Source organism: Anabrus simplex, chromosome 2, assembly GCF_040414725.1.
Source record: "Anabrus simplex isolate iqAnaSimp1 chromosome 2, ASM4041472v1, whole genome shotgun sequence".
NCBI lineage: Eukaryota > Metazoa > Arthropoda > Insecta > Orthoptera > Tettigoniidae > Anabrus > Anabrus simplex.
Window position 1 is genome coordinate 1,202,914,296 of NC_090266.1, and position 24,566 is coordinate 1,202,938,861.

Sequence of the window (24,566 nt, forward strand, 5' to 3'; positions counted from 1 at the left end):
GTCTGTTTGTTGAGATTAAGCATGAATTGAAAAATTTTTCTTAGCATATTCAGCTTTACATGGTATATAAATGCATATTTTATTATTGTTTTGGCCAAATTTTGTTTAGTTGTTTGAGGTCATATTTTGGTTATATTTTGCATGGAAAAAAGTACTGCACTTTGAATGTGATGTCCAGTGTTGTGTGTGTAATTGCGTTTATGGCATTTGTGAGCTTGGGCCTGAATACTTGATGCTTATTATATCTCATCTGAGTTTATACCACTAGTTTTAGAGTAAGACTTGCAGTGCATGTATTTACGTCCACTGGAATGTTACCCTTGTTAAGACACAGAAAAGTAGTATCTTATCTGTCTTATCATTAGTGGTTTGTGGCCACTTCATGTAGCTCCTAAATTACCTTTCTCTCTTCTCCTCACCTTTCTTAAAAATGTCAACAGAGACAACTGTCAAGGCTTCATAGTTACATTAAGAGTGATATAGCTGACATAAGGTTATGTAAAGAAAGTGTTAAATTAAGAAATTTCGTTAGTTTGTGGAGGAGTGCTTTTCTACCAAAGGAAAAATCCTCTTCTGCAAAGTGTATGAAGTTCTATCAAATGTTTTAATGTCCAGCAGCATAGCAATATTACTAGACACAAAAAAGAGCTGAAGCTTCATCGTCCAAACTTTCTGAGTTTTCAAAAGACCTGTGCAAGATGATGGTATCTACCAACATTCCTTTCAATGAAGTGAACAGTGAACACTTTAGAAACTTTATGTTGAAGTATACGATACATTCAATTTCAGAAGAAGCAACACTGAGGGAAAAATCCTTACCTTTCTGTTATCAAATGGCACCAGAAGGAATCAGAAGTACTGTATGTGACAATAAGACTTGGATGTCTATTGATGACAGTACGGATACTTGTGGGGGATATGATGTCGTCGTTGTTGGGACTGTCTTTCCTGATCATCCAAGTGATGTACTTCAAAATAGTCAAAATACAGGATATTGTCAACCATTCTGCAATAGCAAATCTTTCTGACAGTATCATGAAATTGCTGTGAAGTAGTGCAGATAAGGAGGAACAAGTCTCATTATCAGTCACAGAGGCTGCACTGTTCATAATAAAAGATGGAAAAGGGCCTACAGTTCTCTTCCTAAATATTGTGCACCTAGCATGCCTTATTCATGGCCTGCACCGACCAGCTGAGAAAAACGACAGAATTTTCCTGATGTTAACAGTTTCATTTCAAATATCAAGAAAATATTCCTCAAGGCTCCATTGAGGTTGGCTAAATTTAAAGAACATGCACTTTTGCTGCTTCTTCCACTCCAACCAATACTTACATGATGGGGTAAATGGCTCAAGTCTGGCGAGTATTACTGCAAGAATTATGAAGCTTTGTAAAATGTTCCATTGCTTGATATGATGCCTCATCTATAAAAATTGTTCATTGATCATTTTCTAACAATCTGTCTTGAAATTTAGCCAATATTAAGCTGAATTATGGAGGAATTAATAGTTCGGAGACCAGTGGTTTAGAGTTATGTGAGTGTTTTGAATTTGTGCAAGATCTAAAATGCACAATAAGGAAATCGAGAGGCAATGTAGCTTTTTCTGCTACAGCAGGAGCTGTAGGGTGGAATGAGTTTCATTGGTTTGCAGGAACAGTGATGGGGTGCGTCACCCCTGTGTAAAACTGCAATATTAATATAAAATATCTTTGGTATGGATGACTGTTTAATGACTGATAATTAATTTATGATAGAGACGAACGGAATTATGTTACAAAAGTAGTAACGAAATTAGTTGAAGTAGTGCAATAAGACTGCATAATGAATTGTATCTTTAATATAAAAGAACTAGAGGCAAAAATCATTCATTGGAAGTACATATGTTTGTTCGTATTTTCCATTTTTTGGGGGTCATATTAAACTGTTTTCAAGAGTATATTTGCCTGCATATTTGGGAAAATTTTAGGTCTTAACTCACTGATGAGAAAACATCAGACTTCCATGTGATTATGGCAAGACAAAATACTTCTCATAGTGATGAGCAAGGGTAATATTTCATCAATAGATCAACTGTCAATTGAATTCAAACCTTTCTCACATCCCTGTTATTCGTGAAACTTGGCTATGTTCATGATATTAATAGCCATATTTAACTATAATGTTTTTTCTCTCTCAGTCTGTTCATCATTATTAGAACAATTGCAGTTTACTTCCAAAGAAGTGGAATGAAGTCTTCACTTCATAGGGTTTGTGTTGTTCCTCATTGCATCGAACCTGCCTTATTATCCTGGGTTGAGAAAGTTACCAGCTCTGTTCTTGAATATCAGTACTATTTCAGCCATATCAAATTTTTTAAACCCTTAAATACACACTAACAAGAACTAAGTGAAATGGCACAGGAACATGCTTCAATAATATGTTTTTATATTTATTTCATTAATGTAACCAATAAAAGTTCAGTTACATACAACTCTTGCAAATAGAGGAGAACAAGATGCCCAGTTGGCCTGGCCTACAGGTCCGATATTCCATGCCTACTCATTTGCCAGCAGTGGATGTGATGTTTTCATCATGTTAGGCAAAGCATGTAGCTGATATTACTCTATGGGAACACATTCAGAGTTGAGAATGCTACTTGGGTTCATACCCCACTGTCGGCAGCCCTGAAGATGGTTTTCCGTGGTTTCCCATTTTCACACCAGGCAAATGCTGGGTCTCTACCTTAATTAAGGCAACAGCCGCTTCCTTCCCAGTCCTAACCCTTCCCTGAGCCATCGTCGCCATAAGACCTGTCTGTGTTGGTGCGACGTAAAGCCAATAGCAAAAGAAAAAAAAAGGAAGATGCTACTGGTGAACAATAATATGAAGTGCATAGTTCTTCATAGTCAAACTCGTGAAGTGGTTGGTAATGTCTACCAATTAATGAAGAAAGAAGCTCTGCTTGATTATCATTGAAACTCAAGTCCACTCTTAAACGAGTGGCCGAATCAGTTGGCTTATCGTTTATATCTGTCTGGCGAATCAAGAATGAACTTGAAATTATCCAGGCAGGTGAATCCTCATCATTTTCAATATCTCACAAGGAATGGCCAAGAATATCTTGGAAGGACACTTAAGACAGTTTAACGAAGAAGTTGTTGCCATGTGGTAATTAATATCTACTTTATAGAGAATAGAAAATTCAAGCAAAATTACACTTCAATATTTTCAAGGGAAATATAAACACACTCCATGAATTTCTTTGTGTTGTATGATTCAGGCAGAAGAAGATAAAACATAACCAAAAGGTACTTCAGGAACAAGGCAATATCAGGATTAAACAAATTGCTTACATCAGAATTATCAAGAAGTACAGGAATGAGTGGAGTCCAGTTGTCTTTTTTGGACGAGACTTTATTCATGCTTCTCATACAGCACCATACAGATGGAGTGATAATACACTGCTGACCGGGCGAGTTGGCCGTGCGCGTAGAGGCGCGTGGCTGTGAGCTTGCATCCGGGAGATCGTGGGTTCGAGCCCCACTGTCGGCAGCCCTGAAGATGGTTTTCCGTGGTTTCCCATTTTCACACCAGGCAAATGCTGGGGCTGTACCTTAATTAAGACCACGTCCGCTTCCTTCCAACTCCTAGGCCTTTCCCATCCCATCGTCGCCATAAGACATATCTGTGTCGGTGCAATGTAAAGCAACTAGCAAAAAAAAAAAAAAAAAAAAAAAAAAAAAAAAAAAAAAAAAAAAAAAAACACTGCTGGGCCAGTTTAAACCTGTTTTGAAATGTAACAAAATTATCACCATATATGCTGGCAGGGAAGATGGTTTTGTGCTGAATGCCTATGTAAGATCTAAAACTGAGCGGAAAACAGGATTATTGCAATGACAAGTACTTCACTAATTGTGAAAAATGGCTCAGGGTGAGATTAATACCTAGTTTACAACGATACTCAATACCTGGTCTTCTACAAACAGCTGACTTGTGCTCCCACATCAAACTCCACGAGAAGAGAAATGATGTGCTGGTTAACAGAAAAGGGAATTCCTTTTCAGTAAGATGTGCCGAGACCTCAGTTATATCCATTAATTAAGAATGAACAAACCAGTTTAATGCATTTAAAAAACGGACAGTATTTTAGCCAAACATGGTCATCCTCGCTTTCACATTCCTATGTATGCTTGTATCACCTGTCACCACGTGCTTGTCCCCTTCCACTGTATCGCTCATCCTCATAGTGTTATTCCCCTCCTTCACATACAAGTGTTCTTGTCTATTTGCAAGAATTGTAGGTTGGAAGGTAGCATCAGAAGAAGGATACAGACTGTCGACAACATCCAGCAGATGCGTACTTCATTGCAAAGTAAACTCATGTCCTCATACTGAGGTGGTGCTGTTCCCTTCAGTAACACTCCCAGTGCAGGTGAGCTGTGTGTACTATATTAACTACATACCAGCCTTCATGCCTTTCTTAAATATCTGGCAGTACCAGAAATCAAACCGAGGCATCTGAGGATAGTAGCTATCAATACTGTTACACTATGAAGACAGACGATTTCATTGGAGAAACCAACCGAAATCAACAAAAACAAGGAAATTCTTTTTATTTCATATTATGTCGAATTTCATATGTTTAGTTTCTTCAAAGTAATGTGCAAAGTGAAACTTTGATACGATACTCAACTTCTACAAAGAAAGAAACATACCATCAGAAACCTTTTCAGTGCAGGTAAAACAGTCACTTAAATACTTACCAGATGATTACCCTACCTACATAATTTGGGTGAGCCAATACATCTGTCGACTGATTTTCAATTTATATTGATTCTTTTGTGGATGGTATTGACTGTTAGAATGATGGGTCCTTAGCTGAGCATAACATGTTCATCTTAATATTATTTAGATAAAAATGAAGACATTCAGATGCTATGGAGTAAAATATTGTTCATTGCAAGGGAAAAATTGTTTCACGTGTATGTTTCAAAATCCCAGCTGAATCATCAACTCATATGTAAAACCTAATTTTTGGCTCTTGAAATAACTGTTAACTCCTTAGTTGAACAGGACTATGAAAGGCCCATATTGCTTATGTTAAATTTGAAAAATTTGTATCCCTTTTTCTTTGGAACAATTTAAACTAATCTAAGGAAAATTTTACAGGATAGAGGTGTATCTGGTATGCTCACTAATATATTTTCTTAAAGATATCTTTTTTTAATTCAATTTTCATTTTCATAGTGACATTATTTTGTCCTTGAGGGATAAGAATTTCATATTGGTCTGTATTGAACTGAGATTACATTAAAATTAAGTATATTTTATGGTTCCACCTTTTCAATACAAATTATTTTGTAATGTGAGTTATATTACAAGTTGTTTACACATGGTACTAGTTTCGACTCCAGATCTGGGTCATCATCAGCCGATAACACAAATAGTGCAAGGTACTAAAAATCACAAAACCAATGTACAAACACACAACATGAAACATGGAAGAAAGAAAATGCTTAGTTAAAAGGTAAGCTTGTCTGTGATGTAAGTTCAAATTGATGCTAAAACTTTCGAACATACGTATAATACAATAGAAAGGGGCATTTAAAAGTCAAAACTAGTACCATGTGTAAACAACTTGTAATGTAACTCACTTTACAAAATAATACGCATTGAAAAGATGGAACCATAAAATATACTTAATTTTAATTATTTTGTCATGCGTCTAACCTTTGTAGATCTACACTTCAGTACATTAATATTGTAAATGTGTGGTAAAAATGTAGTTTTTCAGAAATCACAGTAAAAAATATCTAAAGGAAAATGGACTTTAATATGAAGACGCAGCTTAGTACTATGCAGAAATATTTATCTCCTTGAGTATCGTCCAGATTTAGTCTCTTCCTTCTTCTTGGGAATCTTGCTGCTTCCGTCATATTTTGTGCTGTAATCTTTGCTCTTTATCAATTCCTGGTGTATTCCTTCAGTGTTCCAACCACACTTCATTCCGTGGTGGTTTAGAACCTTTATTCTGCCTTCATTACCTTCATTGAGGGTAGTAACGGCATCATTTACCCCAAGTTTCAGAGTTTTCAGGTCTTGTTTAAAAATAGTAAAACAGAATTGAAGACCTTCCCAGAATAAGAATGTAACCAACAAATGTTTGAAAAGTGAGATTTCAGTGGAAATAGAGGGTATCGTCACACCTCTATGCTGTGGTGTCATCTAATGTCTTACATTTGAACTTCAAGCTGCTATACAGCCAGCAGAACTTTGTCCAGGAATGGAACATCAGTCAAGATGGTGGACAGTGCTTGTGCTGGTTCATTACCAGGTGGAATAGATAATTTAAATAAAGGCCATAGACGAAATTACATATATATTTTGAAATATTTTCTTGACACTTAATTGTTGTTTTTTTATTTTTTTATTACACTAATATTATTTGCTATCATTCATGTTCCAGGTGCATGGACAGGATTTCTTTTCTGTTATATACAAATGTAAGACATATTTGCAGTTTTTTCCACGGTATCACTTCCTTGTTCCAACATTGTTTTTAAAATAATTTTATTGGCTTTATGTCCAACTAACTACTCTTTTACTGTTTTCGGAGATGCCAAGGTGCCAGAATGTTGTCCTGCAGGAGTTCTTTTACGTGCTAGTACACGAGGCTGATGTATTTGAGCCCCTTCAAATACCACTGGACTGAGCCAGAATCGAACCTGCCGTGTTGGGGCCAGAAGGCCAGCGCCTCAACCACCTGAGCCACTCAGCCCGGCTTGTTTTTAAAACCTTAAGTTATAACAATAAAATATGGTTTTAATAGATGAACTCATTTGCACACTTGCATATGCAATTATTTCAAGTAGTGCATACCATGAACTAAACCCCAAAAATAATTTTCCTGTCTCCTGAAAAATGACTGATTTGTTGGTTACATTCTTATTCTGGGGAGGCCTTAAAACAAAATAAACAAAAAAGCAACTTAAACACAGACAAATTTAATATGATGTTTACAAAGCGTAGGTGCTGTCATGCATTGTTATTGCACGGAGTACCAAACATAAAAGGATGTCATAGCAACCAAAGCAGCCAACCCATGAAATTTCCCTTTGTAACTCAAGACAAACCACAAACATATAGAGCAAATGGTTCCTGAATTATTGCATTTTAACTGAACAAGTGCTTGTAAAGACCAAAAAATGGCTTGTTCAGTGACTTGATTTAAGAATTATTACATATACTTGCAGTCAGTCAACATTAATGAAAAATATATCAAGTTAAACAGAAAGCTCCAAATAGTAATATGTCATAAAATAATAAAAATTCTGGCTTTTTTCTCACTAATGCCATCTTCCCCTGATTCTTGTTATGTCATTATGTCAGTTGATTACCTTTCTTGTAATTGTTCTTTCACTATTGTTATAGTCTTGGTTTTTGTATCATTAAACTTTTTTTTTTTTTTAGGCTTGTGGTCTAGAACCAGAAGCTTTCTTTTTTCTCAACTATTACCTGGACATATGTGATGCAATAAAGGACAGAAGCTGGGAGAACTTTGAAGAAAGTTACTTGAAGTACACTGACGTGCCAACGGAAATCCCATTACCACAGAAATTATTTGTTAATGATTTTATGCATGAAGAAGTTAAAGATTGGGTTCTTACTCAGTCCGTCGATAAGACTCTTAATGTAGTAAGTATAAATTAGTTGCATTTTTCTTTAAAGAACTTAGCATGCTCTTAAGATGTCTAAGGTACTCCAGGAAGATTATAATTTGAGATATCTGTCTTGTAAATCTTGCAATTCTCTCCTCTGTCTCCTCTTACGGTACCACTTAATAGTTGAAATTTGAATGTTAAATTTACAGTATTTTGGTAGAAGCAATACTGTTGCATTATGGTCAGTTTGTCTTCCTGAGAAGTCAAAGAAAACTTTTTTAAAGATGTTACTTATAAATGTAGATTGATTGTAAAGGTACAAGATGAAAGTAATCGGGTTGAATTACAGTTACATGAGAAATATTTTACTCAGTTACAGTTACAAGTTACTTTTTCAATAAGTAATCTTTAAAATTACGATTATTTCACAGAATCCAAGCCTTTAGGGAATTACTGACTTATCTTTTGCATGAGGCTGGAATGATACGTAACTCTGCAAGGAGAAAGATGTTACTTCATTTCATGTGTTTTTTTTAACATAGAGATATAAAGTGGCTATCATCACTCAGTTAGATTAAATGTAATACCTTGGAATTTTCAAAAATCCTTCCCAACCAAACTTTTAATTTCACATTCATGTGATTCTTTTTAGGGCCAACTAATCCAAAATATTTATTCAAATAGGGGTATGAACTTTCCTTAACCACTTCACCATCAAGTATTTATTCCGGTTCCATCTATCGATGACTGCACAAACTCACAAAGTCGTGGGTGTATCTAAAGGTGAACTCAATTACCACAACAATCTGTGAGTAAATGAATGAGTGTGCATCATATCTTTGATATTGCAGCCTTGACGTGACATCTTGCAAATGGTGCGGCTATAACGTTGCCAAACTTTGATGTGATGTAGACTATATCTATTACTAAAATGTAATGATTACAGTTTTATTTCAAGAAGTATATTACAAGTAAACATTAAATTTTTGCAGTCGCTTAAGTGTGGTCAGTATCCAGTATTCAGGAGATAGTGGGTTCGAACCCCACTGTCGGCAGCCCTGAAGATGGTTTTCCATGGTTTCCCATTTTCACACCAGGCAAGTGCTGGGGCTGTACCTTAATTAAGGCCACGGCCACTTCCTTCCCACTCCTAGCCGTTTCCTGTCCCATCGTCACCATAAGACCTATCTGTGCCAGTGCGACGTAAAACAACTTGTTAAAAAAATTACATTTTTGAAAAGTAATGATTACTAGTAAAAATACTAAAAGGAAAGTATTCATTACTAGTAATTAATTACTTTTACACAATTATTTCCAACTCTGTAAGTAGCTAATGACAAGATGAATAAAAAAACAAAGGAAGCTGTACATACTTCTGGATTCCCATAATGGAAAATCTGGGGATATGATGACACACAGATAATGTGTGTGACTAAAGAAAAGGGATGAAAATAATGTGCATAAATAATTAATTTGAAACAGACCTGTAACCAGCTTTCAGAAGGGATGGAAAGGAAGAAATTGGAATAAACTAGAATTGGTATACATACATACCTAGCGCAAAAAATTTAAAATCCCCTCTGAAATTCTCTGTATATTCTTGAAACTGATACCTAATTGAGAAATATTGGATTTCTGATCTATTTTCAGCTGTTGGTATTTGTTCATTCTCATCTATTACACACCAAAATATATTTAATTATTATTTAGGTATTATGTAGGGATCTGGAGAGCAATACTTATAATATAATCTTCAGCCTGTACACACCAAACATCAGCCTGGATTCTGTTAAATTGCTATACCAAAAAATTTACAAACCTTTAAAGACTGTTGTCTTTGTTGTTGAAATCATCTTTTGTTAGCCATAATACAAAATTACTTTCCCTCCTTTCTGAATGTGTCTCTTGGACTAGACTGTTTTCCAACACTGACTTCTCTTCAGTACAGCTCCAATTTTTGTGAATGAGGGAAAAAGAAGTTGGCATGAGTGAAGAAAAACACAACATGGGATGAGCCTACAAGTCGGTTGGTAATGAAATTAAACGGCGTATGGCTTTTAGTGCCGGGAGTATCCGAGGACATGTTTGGCTCGCCAGGTGCAGATCTATTGATTTGATGCCCGAAGGCGACCTGCGCATCGTGATAAGGATGAAATGATGATGAAGACGATACATACACTCAGCCCCCATACCAGCGAAATTAACCAATGATGGTTAAAATTCCCGTCTCCGCCGGGAATTGAACCTGGGACCCCTGTGACCAAAGGCCAGCAGGCTAACCATTTAGCCATGGAGCCGGACAATCGGTTGGTGAAACCAGCAGACTGGGGCAAAATGAGGGAATTCTGAATTTGGCGCTCTTTCTGCTTTGAAACAAAGACAAGAGACAGGCACCGGGCGAGTTGGCCATGCGGTTAGGGGTGCGTAGCTGTGAGCTTGCATCCAGGAGATAGTGGGTTCGAACCCCACTGTCAGCAACCCTGAAGATTGTTTTCCGTGGTTTCCCATTTTCACACCAGGCAAATGCTGGGGCTGTACCTTCATTAAGGTCACAGCCGCTTCCTTCCCACTCCTAGGCCTTATTGTGATGATTTATGAGCGAACATTGTAGAGAGAAAAATCATAAATACACAACAATTGATCAAGATTTAAAGAACCTGCATTACGAACAGAAAGGTCCCTTACTTAATATACTAGAGAATATATATATATAGATATCGACCAATATAACAATCCCGTCTATAACTTAAATGAAATCAACGAAAAAATAATATTTTATTGGAAACCTTTGTCCCGCTCATCTGCGAACAGTTCATTAATAAAAAAGAGTTTCACTACCGACATTCTAGAACAAGACCCGCCCTTCCATCAACACCCTCCTTCCGCGAATCACAACGTCCCTCCCTCCCTGCCCCTCCCCCTCCATTACCCCTCCCAACCACATCGACACAGATACACAGTAAGCCACACACAGGCTTAGTTGTCAATGTGACTTGAGACCGACAAGGTCATCTCCATTCGGGACGACAACTTTTTTGTTACAAGTAAGTCATATGAGTTTTCTTTTGGTACATCATTTTTAACTTGTTCTTCATCCACTCATATATTCCTTTTTTCTCATTACAGATGTTACACGTTTTATTCGTAGTATTGACGGTCTCACTACACTCCTCAGCATAGTGTTTTATTTAACAGTCAGCAAGATCTATTAGACGAGAGGACTTTGCACCTCAATGTGTTTTTAACTCACTAATCATGATCACTGTCACTTCACATCATTACGTTTTTTAATTTGTTTGTATATTATGTAATCATTGTTTTACTACTGAAGATGGCCTTGAGATTAGGCTGAAACATGTATAGACTTTGCTTCATCTAACAGATGACTTGAATTGTATTGATAGGAGGATTTTATAAATATTTTCTTTTGTAAAGGATTTTATGTTTTAAAGTTGTAAATACCTCGGTGGATCTGTCTTTATAAAACCATCTTCAGCGTCGATTCCTAATACATCATCAGTGTTTACATCATTGTCGTCATCAGAGTCACTTGAATAAATGAGCACACTATGGAAATTACAGTGTGTAGGGGCTTGAATATCACTTTCACTATCACTCTCACATTCATTTTCTACTAATTAACAATGACTATATACATTTGAATGGTCATCGGCATACAATTCTTCTGAAATATCATCGTCAGCTAACTCTGTATTATGCGAGCGCTCCATCTTATCATTGACTCAACCGGCAGAAAGAAAGTCGACGTTTTGAAACTAAATCAAAGAATAAAAGAAGGCCGTGAATAAAAGAAAAGAGGCAGATATACATCTACGATTTATTCTACTCAATGTGCAAGTCCGAAATAGTTCAGTATATGGTCGCAAGATGTCACAGGGAGACCGAAAACGATGTTGTGAATAAAAGAGATATTTCTCGGGGCCTGTCACTTACCGTTGGCGGGCGTTCTAGGAGATTTCTCAGGGCCCGTCGCCCATGTGTTAAATTCCCAACCACTTCCGGTCAGTATCCCTCTTAAACAGTATTCCACTGATAACAATCTCCGTTTCCTTATACTTCACCCATTCTGCATTTACCAGATCTCACACATCCCCACCTTATACCTGCTTGTCTTATGTTGTTGGTTCCACCGTGAAAAACTATCACCATCTCCTTTCCCACCTCCTTGTCATCTCCGTTCCTCAATGTTTGCCTTAACCTAATTCCTGGATAATGCTCTGCCCTGGGTCCCTTACCACCTCACACTTTCCTCACATATTTAACAATGGAATCCCCCATGACCACAGCGCAAACCCCTACCCACCTCATTTGATCCCCTCCTCTCCTGGTCTCCCCTAACTTTCCTGACAGCTGCAGAAGCTACTTCCTCCTCTCTTTTCTCCCTCCCATGACCCTGTTCCACCTTTATTTTCCTATACTCTACCTTACATTTCTGTTTCCTACCTTTTCCTTTCATCCTACTTCTGCACTTACCTTTTCCTATCCTCTTACTTCTGCACTGCTCAGCAACAACTACCTGTTCCTCATCTGTCCTCTGTTGTTCTACCTGCAGCGACTCAGACTAATTTCTCACTAACACCTGTCCTGAATTCTGCTCCTGAATAGAGTCCTGCAAGTTCCTCTCCCTTAAAACATTGGACCACCTGTCTTCAACAACTCCCCCCCCCCCCCCCCTTTCCTTCACATCTCTCTTGTACACCTACCATATCCTGTACATTGTTTGAGGGAGGCCTACCTTCCTTCCTGTCCTCTGAGATAATCCTAATTTTCTCCCTCATACTCCTTAATTCCTGGCCACACTTACAGTTTCTACACCTGCACTCCTTATCCATTCTTTAATCTTCTTTACAGACTAATGAGAAAAGGAAAGATAAAATAACTTATTCTGTACAAAAAAATCAAAGGAAAGAAATATTGTCTAGGGCAATGTACAAAGATCACATGACAATAAGGTAATCAATAAGGTGATTAATATACTAACTACAATACTACTTAGTTGTATCATATTATTATCCTAAAGTGCCTCAACAGAATAAAAACTGCCATTAATTACTGAATACCAAAAGGAATACACAAGAATTACACAATTCTAGTAAGAGGTTAGTTTCTAAAGAGATATTTGTCCTAATACACAAATATTTTGCAATAATAAAACAACTACACTACAATAATTTTAAACTCTGTTCAGATGTATCCTAATTACAATAAGTTAGTACTACATGCAAACAAATGAAAATTGCAAATAAAATTTCAAATTTGCAAGAACAACTCAAGGATTATGCGATTAAGCTAAATGCATAGACCAATTATTATTATTATTATTATTATTATTATTATTATTATTATTATTATTATTATTATTATTATTATTATTATTATTATTATTATTATTATTATTATTATTATTATTGTTATATTACGGGAATTTTGTGGATCACAGAGGAGTAAGAAGCTGCCGGGATGATTGGGCGGACAAGAAATTAACTAGAGCGTAAGTTAACACAACGAAAATTCAATTTTTTTTTTAAAATTAAAATTTGATAAATAGAAGATTGAATGAACAATAACAATTTATAATGAGCTCGTCAGCTGAAAACAGTCCAAAACTTGAGAGAATTGTCAACATGATAATATACAAGGGAATGAGCTCTGAATAGGTAGATTATTTTTTAGAAGCATGTTTGCTCCACTAATTTACATAGCCTAGGAGTCTGAGCTCCAAAAGTTAATACAGTATAGTCCATCCGCTCAAAGGCACAAGTTTCTTAAAGCGCACAAGGTTATACCTGACAATCTTAAAATAATGTATTTACTGTCATGCAGCCCTGGTTTGGGCTTATCTCCTGCTCACCAGTTTTTCACTTTCTTTTCCAGAAACATAAACAGGGGCAATGAGTGCCCATACTAAATGGCCTTAATGTAAAAAGAAAAAGGTTGAACATGATTGGCCATGAACAAAACGCTAGGAGGCAAAACTCTTGCACTCCTTCTGAAAGTTATTTTTTTAAACCATCAAAGATACAGAGGCTAGGCCTATTCTACTCTGGGGTGACTAAATGAGAAACATTAAATACCGAAGGAGTGTTAAAAATTTTAGAGGATAAAAGACTTCAGTTAACTCGTACCAAGGTGAATGGGAATCAACAGCGGGTAATCACTCTTTGTTCTCTTACATTTCATATTTCCCAGTAGGGAATAAAACAGAGCCCTTAGACTGGCTGAAAATTTTATATTTAAACCACCAGGTTTAGAAATTTACATATGTTTGAAACCTTCCCCTCAAGCTATCTGCTGGAGCTATCACATGTTAAGAAAATTCTGCCATTACCTTGAGTTTCTGGGCCTTCTGAGTGCCGTCTGCGGTCCCTGCCCCGAAGAACACGCCACACTCACTAAACTGGAGTGATGAAGATGACAATACGGCCTTAAAGCGCCCAGCTTTTACAGTATTTCGAAGGGAAGTTTCCAGATCTCTTTACAGATAGGCTTGATTTCAGTACACAACCCCAATTTTAATTGGTTAGTGAAAATCTTTACCAATTTCTGATTGGTTGATAGCTATTGAGGAAGGAAGTGGCTAACGTATTAACAATTTTGATACATGAACAAAACAGTCTTCAAAAACTAAGGTTAGCCAATAGTAAAAATCAACTTTCCCTTAAGAATTAATTATCATTTATCCCACCAGAGGGGCACTTAGACCAATGTTAGAGACATCCCACAGTTTAAAACCAAACTATTTTTCATAACATCAATTCAAAGCAGATTACCTAGATGGCCATATAGAAGATGCACAGTTTAACTGGCCGGAGAAGGTGTACCCCTGATATTATTATTATTATTATTATTATTATTATTATTATTATTATTATTATTATTATTATTTTACTCTGCTAATCTCTAATAGAAATGAAAACTGCCATTAAGTTAAATGCGGATATATCAAATACCTTATACAAGGATAACACACGAGTATACCAGGTAAGATACTCTCTAACATAATAAATATGCTACAAATCTCAACTGTACTTAGGCATATCCTAAATATAACAGATTAACTGATGCAATAGAACTGAAGTTTAAATTAAAATACTTGGTACTTAGCCAGGTTATTATTCTTTTTCTACCTACGTGCCAACAGAAGAGATTTTTTTTTTACCCTACTAGACAAATAGTATGCAATGATACAGTAAGCAGGATAGTTTCTAATAACATAACTACACTACAATGATTCTAAAACTGCATTTAGATGTATTGGTTAATTGGTTAATTGAAACAACAGAAATGTAGTTAAGTCTAAATCGTTATTAGAATGTATTTTGTTTTATTCCTACAAGCTAACAGAAATTGAAACTGCTCTGAAATGCTGAAAGATCGAGGGTGCGAGTATAAATTATGCCAATTTTGGACTATGTGTGAGTGCTCTTGTGCTATAATTTGTGTTACCAAAATGAACTCACTTGAATAAGAAAACATTCTCAGGTTGCTTGAAAGTGTTGAATTACATAATGAACACTGGAAAGTGAACTAGGTGTAGTTTTAAAAATCAATCAATCAATACTGATCTGCATTTAGGGCAGTCGCCCAGGTGGCAGATTCCCTATCTGTTGCTTTCCTAGCCTTATCCGAAATGATTTCAAAGAAATTGGAAATTTATTGAACATCTCCCTTGGTAAGTTATTCCAATCTCTAACTCCCCTTCCTATAAATGAATATTTGCCCCAGTTTGTCCTCTTGAATTCCAACTTTATCTTCATATTGTGATCTTTCCTACTTTTATAGACGCCATTCAAAACTATTCGTCTACTAATGTCATTCCACGCCATCTCTCCGCTGACAGCTCGGAACATACCACTTAGTCGAGCAGCTCTTCTTCTTTCTCTCAATTCTTCCCAACCCAAACATTGCAACATTTTTGTAACGCTACTCTTTTGTCGGAAATCACCCAGAACAAATCGAGCTGCTTTTCTTTGGATTTTTTCCAGTTCTTGAATCAGGTAATCCTGGTGAGGGTCCCATACACTGGAACCATACTCTAGTTGGGGTCTTACCAGAGACTTATATGCACTCTCCTTTACATCCTTACTACAACCCCTAAACACCCTCATAACCATGTGCAGAGATCGGTACCCTTTATTTACAATCCCATTTATGTGATTACCCCAATGAAGATCTTTCCTTATATTAACACCTAGATACTTACAATGATCCCCAAAAGGAACTTTCACCCCATCAACGCAGTAATTAAAACTGAGAGGACTTTTCCTATTTGTGAAACTCACAACCTGACTTTTAGCCCCGTTTATCAACATACCATTGCCTGCTGTCCATCTCACAATATTTTCGAGGTCACGTTGCAGTTGCTCACAATCTTGTAACTTATTTATCACTCTATAGAGAATAACATCATCCGCAAAAAGCCTTACCTCCGATTCCACTCCTTTACTCATATCATTTATATATATAAGAAAACATAAAGGTCCGATAACACTGCCCTGAGGAACTCCCCTCTGAACTATTACAGGGTCAGACAAAGCTTCACCTACTCTAACTCTCTGAGATCTATTTTCTAGAAATATAGCAACCCATTCAGTCACTCTTTTGTCTAGTCCAATTGCACTCATTTTTGCCAGTAGTCTCCCATGATCCACCCTATCAAATGCTTTAGACAGGTCAATCGCGATACAGTCCATTTGACCTCCAGAATCCAAGATATCTGCTATATCTTGCTGGAATCCTACAAGTTGAGCTTCAGTGGAATAACCTTTCCTAAAACCGAATTGCCTTCTATCGAACCAGTTATTAATTTCACAAACATGTCTAATATAATCAGAAAGAATGCCTTCCCAAAGCTTACATACAATGCATGTCAAACTTACTGGCCTGTAATTTTCAGCTTTATGTCTATCACCCTTTCCTTTATACACAGGAGCTACTATAGCAACTCTCCATTCATCTGGTATAGCTCCTTCGGTCAAACAATAATCAAATAAGTACTTCAGATATGGTACTATATCCCAACCCATTGTCTTTAGTATATCCCCAGAAATCTGATCAATTCCAGCCACTTTTCTAGTTTTCAACTTTTGTATCTTATTGTAAATGTCATTGTTATCATATGTAAATTTTATTACTTCTTTGGCCTTAGTCTCTTCCTCTATCTCGACATTATCCTTGTAACCAACAATCTTTACATACTGCTGACTGAATACTTCTGCCTTTTGAAGATCCTCACATACACACTCCCCTTGTTCATTAATTATTCCTGGAATGTCCTTCTTGGAACCTGTTTCTGCCTTAAAATACCTATACATACCCTTCCATTTTTCACTAAAATTTGTATGACTGCCAATTATGCTTGCCATCATGTTATCCTTAGCTGCCTTCTTTGCTAGATTCAATTTTCTAGTAAGTTCCTTCAATTTCTCCTTACTTCCACAACCATTTCTAACTCTATTTCTTTCCAGTCTGCACCTCCTTCTTAGTCTCTTTATTTCTCTATTATAATAAGGTGGGTCTTTACCATTCCTTACCACCCTTAAAGGTACAAACCTGTTTTCGCATTCCTCAACAATTTCTTTAAACCCATCCCAGAGTCTGTTTACATTCTTATTTACCGTTTTCCACCGATCATAGTTACTTTTTAGAAACTGCCTCATGCCTGCTTTATCAGCCATATGGTACTGCCTAACAGTCCTACTTTTAAGACTTTCCTTTCTATCACATTTATTTTTAACTACCACAAAAACAGCTTCATGATCACTAATACCATCTATTACTTCAGTTTCCCTATAGAGCTCATCTGGTTTTATCAGCACCACATCCAATATATTTTTCCCTCTGGTTGGTTCCATCACTTTCTGAATCAGCTGTCCTTCCCATATTAACTTATTTGCCATTTGTTGGTCATGCTTCCTGTCGTTCGCATTTCCTTCCCAATTGACATCTGGCAAATTCAGATCTCCCGCTACAATCACATTTCTTTCCATGTCATTTCCCACATAGCTGACTATCCTATCAAATAATTCCGAATCCGCATCAGTGCTACCCTTTCCCGATCTGTACACTCCAAATATATCAAGTTGCCTGTTATCATTAGAAATGAGCCTTACACCTAGAATTTCATGTGTCTCATCTTGAACTTTTTCGTAGCTTACAAATTCTTCTTTCACCAGAATGAAAACTCCCCCTCCCACTTTTCCTATCCTATCTCTACGATACACACTCCAGTGCCGTGAGAAAATTTCTGCATCCATTATATCATTTGTCAGCCATGATTCAACTCCTATTACAATATCTGGTAAATATATATCTATTAAATTACTTAATTCTATTCCTTTCTTTACAATACTTCTACAGTTCAACACTAACAATTTTATGTCATCCCTACTTGATTTCCAGTTTCCTGTTCCCTTATCACCGCTCCCTAGGCCATCCCGTTTCCCTGAATGTACCTCCCTATTACCCTTCCAAACAAATTTCCTAACTTATACGTACCACTGCGGTTTAAATGAAGGCCATCCGAACGCAGATCCCTATCTCCTACCCACCCATTAGGATCTAGAAATTTCACTCCCAGTTTCCCACATACCCACTCCATAGTCTCATTTAAATCCCCAATCACCCTCCAGTCAGTATCCCTCCTACACAGTATTCCACTAATAACAATCTCCGCTTTCTTAAACTTCACCCGTGCTGCATTTACCAGATCCCACACATCTCAAACTATGTTGGTACTTATATCAGCTTGCCTTACGTTGTTGGTACCAACGTGAAACACTACCACCTTCTCCTTCCCCTCCTCCCTCTCTTCTACTTTCCTCAACATCTGCCTCAATCTAATTCCTTTATAACATTCTACCCTGGTTCCCTTTCCTCCACACACTTTCCCTACGTGTCTAACGATGGAATCCCCCATGACCAGAGCCTCAACCCTACCCACCTCATTTGATCCCCTCCCCTCCTGGTCAGCCCTATCTTTCCTGATAGCTGCAGAAGCTACTTCCTCCTCCCTTTTCTCCTTCCCATGACCCTGTTACACCTGTTTTTTCCTATCCTCTACTGTTTGGTGATGAGGAAAATTAAAGTGACGAAGACTTGTATTCAAAGGAAGAGGCAGATGCTGTAGAAGATGTCGAGAATAGTGACCACAACACTGACACTGAGGAATGTGCTGACTCTGAAGATAAAGAATTGAATGTGAATCATTTCAGTATTCCTCAGTATCCCAGAAGAGATATGACTACAGCATGGAACATGTACTGCAGAGCAAACACTGGCCGCGGGTGTACCAGACGGCGTAATATTGTTACCCACCTGCCTGGACCAATGAACTGAGCCAGAGATGTCACTTCACCTTTGGAATCTTGGATGCTCTTTTTTTCGGATGATTGACTGGGCCAGCTTGTTATGTACATAAATATTTGAATTGCACAGGCAAGAGAAAATTATGAGGGAGACGGGGATACTGTCGATACTAATAGAGCCGTGATGAAAGCAGTTATCGGATTGATGTATTTGGCTGGTCTACTAAAAATCTTCCTACACTAATTTGAGAGATTTATGAGCAGTGGACAGAATTGGTGTAGAAAAATTCCATACTACTTTGAGTCAGAAAAGATTCCAATTCCTTCCGCAAGCTATTTGGTTGACGACATCCATACCAGGAATGAAAGGAGGAAAGAAGTTAAACTTACTCCAGTATGAGAAATTTGTTGATCACTGCAAGAGTAATTTTATTCACCTGGAGAATATGTCACCATAGACTTGAGGGGTTTCACGGATGTTCTACAGTATATTAGTAACAAGCCCGCAAACTACAGCATCAAGATTTACACACTTGCAGATGCAATAATTAAAATTATTAGGGTCAACCTGTTCAATACAATAACATTTATTGGTGTGAATTAATCATATAACGTAGTAGTTTCGGCACTTATGTCGTGCCATCATCAGCCAAAGTGTCAAATCAGGCAAACACAAACAATCTTAAAACAATTTAAAATCAATTATAACCCATTATAACTTGCAAAGATGAATGTTAAATAAAATTATGGTACATGGTGATATTGCACTATAATATAAAATCCTTTTAAAAATGATGATGACTCCATTTTATACACATAGTGTATAGTCCAGCTTGAATATGTTTTAGTCTTTATTCTGTTGTTCGTAGTCATTCGCCTCACAGGCCCCCACCACCGAAGCCGGTTGATGCGTACAGCTTCATCCATTGAGTTCATTCCTAACTTAGCCTTTATCTCCTAATTCTGAGTACCTTCCACCATTGTTCTCACCTGTTTGTACCAGCAGTCATTCTTGCTACTTTCATGTATGTTGCTTCTAACTTATGAATAAGATATCCTGAGTCCACCCAGCTTTCGCTCCCATAAAGCAAAGTTGGTCTGAAAACAGACCGATGTAAAGATAGTTTCGTCCGGGAGCTGACGCAGTCTATCATACATCACCAGTCACACGAAACAGTCAGAAGGAAATCTCTGCAAACAGTTTTAAATTTTGTATACTTCTTATATGGACTTGTCTGCATACACATAATAATAATACTGTTGATCACAACTATGAGCTCATTGCATTAGCTTTACTGCACCTTGATTCAATCTCACTATATTACCATCCTGGGGGAACACACATCCTAAATACTTGAAATTATCTACTTTTTCCAGCTTTTTATCACCAATCTGACATTCAGTTCTGTTGAATTTCTTACCTACTGGCTAATTTTCATACCATACTCATTGCAGCCATTTTCAAGTTGCAAGACTGCAGGCTTTTGGCACAATCTGCCATTAAATCATCATCAGTCACTATCAGTCACTACTAATCTGCATTTAGGGCAGTCGGTCAGGTGGCAGATTCCCTATCTGTTGTTTTCCTGCCTTTTTCTTAAATGATTGCAAGGAAATTGGAAATTTATTAAACATCTCCCTTGGTAAGTTATTCCAATCCCTAACTCCCCTTCCTAAAAATGAATATTTGCCCCAATAGGTCCTCTTGAATTCCAACTTTATCTTCATATTGTGATCTTTCCTACTTTTAAAGACACCACTCAGACTTATTATTCTACTAATGTCATTCCATGCCATCTCTCCATTGACAGCTCGGAACGTACCACTTATTACAGGTCATTATCCTCATGGTTGTTCCATATTGAATGATGTTATTCACAGCAATTATAATAAGAAGTATTGAATAGGTGGATAGAAATACTTCTTATTATAATTGTTGTGAGAAACCACTTAGTCGAGCAGCTCATCTCCTTTCTCCCAAGTCTTCCCAGTCCAAACTTTGCAACATTTGTGTAACCAAGTCATCTGCATAGGCCGGACTGCTTACTACATTTCCACCTAACCGAATCCCTCACTGCCACTTTATACCTTTCAGCAGATGATCCATGTAAACTACGTACGACAAAGGTGAAAGATTACAGCCTTGTTTAACATAAGTACCCTGAACCAAGAACTCATTCTACCGTCAATTCTCACTGCAGCACAATTGTTAACATAAATTCCTTTGATTGATTTTAATAATCTACCCTTGATCCCATAGTCCCCCAGTATGGTGAACATCTTTTCCTTCGGTACCCTGTCATATGCTTTCTGTAGATCTACGAAACATAAACACAACTGTCTATTCTTCTTGTAGCATTTTTCATTTACCTGGCGCATACTGAAAATCTGATCCTGACAGCACCTTTCTGGTCTGAAACCACACTAGTTTTCATCCAATTTCCATGCCATCTCTCCATTGACAGCTCGGAGCGTACCACTTATTACAGGTCATTATCCTCATAATCGCACCCTCCCTTCCAAGATGCCAATGAATACTTTGCTTGGTATTCTAATCAATGTGATACCTCGATAGTTGTTGCAATTCTTTCTGTTCCCTTGCTTATATATACAGAGCTCGATAGCTGCAGTCGCTTAAGTGCGGCCAGTATCCAGTATTCGGGAGATAGTAGGTTCGAACCCCACTGTCGGCAGCCCTGAAAATGGTTTTCCGTGGTTTCCCATTTTCACACCAGGCAAATGCTGGGGCTGTACCTTAATTAAGGCCACGGCTGCTTCCTTCCCACTCCTAGCCCTTCCCTGTCCCATCGTCGCCATAAGACCTATCAGTGTCGGTGCGACGTAAAGCAACTAGCAAAAAAGCTTGCTTATATATAGGTGCAATTACTGCTTTTGTCCAATCTGAAGGCACCTTACCAACACTCCATGTTAATCTTACTACTCTATGAAGCCATTTCATCTCTGCCTTCCTACTATAATTCACCATTTCAGGTCCAACTTCATCTATTCCTGCTGCTTAATGACAATGGAGTTCATTTGCCATCCTTTCCACTTTCTCAGGTGTAATTTCTCCAAAATAATAATAATAATAATGATAATAATTCTAGGAAATAACTGTGTGTTTTAATTTTGGAATCATAGTTACATACCATAATGGCCCAACCACGCAGTCTGTCATACATCACCAGTCACACGAACCAGTCAGCAGTGTTCAAACTCTGCACACAGTTTTAAATTTTATACACATCTTACATAGACTTCTCCACATTTAAAATTCATAAGTTGTGCAAGTAGATTTTGTGCCCTCAGATAGTAATCACGCTCGACAGGCAGACAGGAAAAATGCTTGGTAGGAATACTCAGTAAAGAGAGAAATTCTGATGGACATGTTGTTCAAGCAGAATGAGGAGGATGGGTTACTTGCCTACGAGGAGTAAATGAAGCAGATGGAAACTTACAAGACTTAATGATTTCAAGGTTAGAAGAGTAGGGACAGAGGACTCTGGAGGATCTTGCTTCTGCGTCCAAAGGCTTGCAAAGTTTAACAGTGTATAAAGAAGGTGAACAGAAGGATTAAAAACTACTTTAAGCTGAATTGCAGAAATATCAGCTTGATTTCAAAAGAAATCTAACAACAAATGAGACTCTATGCTAGGGTTACCATTTGTTGCCATATAAAGAAAAACTCACATGTATGATACTGTATGTAGGAATGTTTACAGTAGCATACTCTGACTGGAGTGAAATATGGTGATGGAAAAATACAACAACAATAATAATAGTTGATAGACATGAAAGACAAGCAACCTGCTAAAATAACGTGTGCCAGGTTTGTAGGATATCTGGTGGTACTGGTACTAAAGAAAATTGAAGAGAAATTATGTAGATTGCAGATTGATCATCATCAAAGATAATGGAATGCAGTTGAATAAAAACAGGTGAGGCTCATAATACTGTATCAGATTATTAAATTATATCTGCAGTTTTAAAATAAGTATATCTATATCTCAAAAACTTAACAGTTTAAAGACATGATAATTGGTCTTTTGAATCTCCTTTAAAGATAAAGAAACCTGATTTTGTTGTTATTCGGAAAATCCACTTAAGGGGCTGAACAGAAGTGAAAAATGGGATTGAATCTTTTTAATGAGGATACTTTGTTACTTTCCTAACTGATTGACTAACTTTTGAAACATATTAATCTGAATTTATATTGATAAATCTGAATATCTGCATTTAAAATGGAAATTATGAAAATTAACATTCATTAAATAAAATACACACTCGTCGGACCTTGTACTCACACTTACTTGTTACCTGCTTACTTACACATACGTTATTTGAAGGGCGCCAGCTGCCACTCAGTGCAGCAATAATAGAATGAGACTCTTGAGTATCTCTAGGGTGTGGGGTAATAAGCTTACTTTTGACAACATACCATATAAGTTCTGGGAAAAGGAGATTGGCGTTCGGTTTCCCCATTAATTTTGAGGTTAAGATATTTTACTGTCAATGAAATGAAACTATGAATTCGTTTGATAGAACAATATATATTCTTTAAATAATATATCAAAAATTAGTGAGTCTTGTTGCGATAAAACAGATGAGAATATGAAATTATGACATTGCAACTGAAAGAAACTAGGCATGAATTTGAATTCTTCTTGACTGGACATTTAACAATTTATACGAAATATTTCCCTCACTGATTCACTTGACTGTACCTTCAACACTTTGAGTGTAATTACGACGTATTCCTTTGATCTGGTGTTTACTGTAGATGTGTTACGCCTAACTTGGTGATACATCCTTGTGACTGCTTCTTCTCCATATCATCTGACTTCTTTGTAAGTCAATATGGTATTACCTCTTGGCAGGTCCAGGGTTGCCCTCTCTGACTCCATGGTAAGCCCTTGCGTCCGTGTCTTCCACTAAGTGACGGACCAACTTTGGCCTCACTCTCTCAATGACCAATAATTAATGGCTCACTGAGTCTTCTCCATCTCTCGTTCACACTCATTGACTGACCGACTGAGGCCTCTTCATCTAGTAGACTTGTTCACTGTACTGCTTCCGTTTAAGTAATGACTTATGACCGACTGAGGCCTCTCCTTCCCGTAGACTGACGCTATAAGGCGCTGGTCCTCGTATTTATAACCATTGGTTGACACACCTATGCAATATCCAGAAATAACAATGACATACTCCCACAACGCGGCAAATATTACATACAGTTGTGAAACCGCCGCCGGCTTGTTGGGTTTCTCAAAGAAAGTGAGCTCATTGCTAACTAAATACGATGACGTAGCCATGGCGTAGCAATGACTTGGCAGAATCGCCAGTAGTATAACAATATAACGACGTCACATCCACATCTGATACATCGAAACTCTCACTGTACAGGTATTTAATGATAATCTACATATACGTATATATGCATACACTCAATTACAAATACGCATGCGACAAGCTTTGCGTACTGGAATTGAATAATAATTATAACAAAATAATAGTAATCTCACAGATGAAATAATAATACTGACATAATAATAATAATAATAATAATAATAATAATAATAATAATAATAATAAAGATAT

General features: G+C 37.1%; 1 protein-coding gene across 1 annotated transcript in view; it reads left to right on the plus strand.

Annotated features, from left to right (window-relative positions):
• Oseg2 (intraflagellar transport protein Oseg2) overlaps window positions 1-24,566 on the plus strand; it is an 892,258-nt gene that overhangs the window by 864,801 nt on the left and 2,891 nt on the right. The window contains exon 29 of the mRNA XM_067142201.2: window positions 7,451-7,675. Coding sequence (XP_066998302.2) covers window positions 7,451-7,675 — 225 coding nt within the window. The remainder of the gene's footprint in view (window positions 1-7,450; window positions 7,676-24,566) is intronic.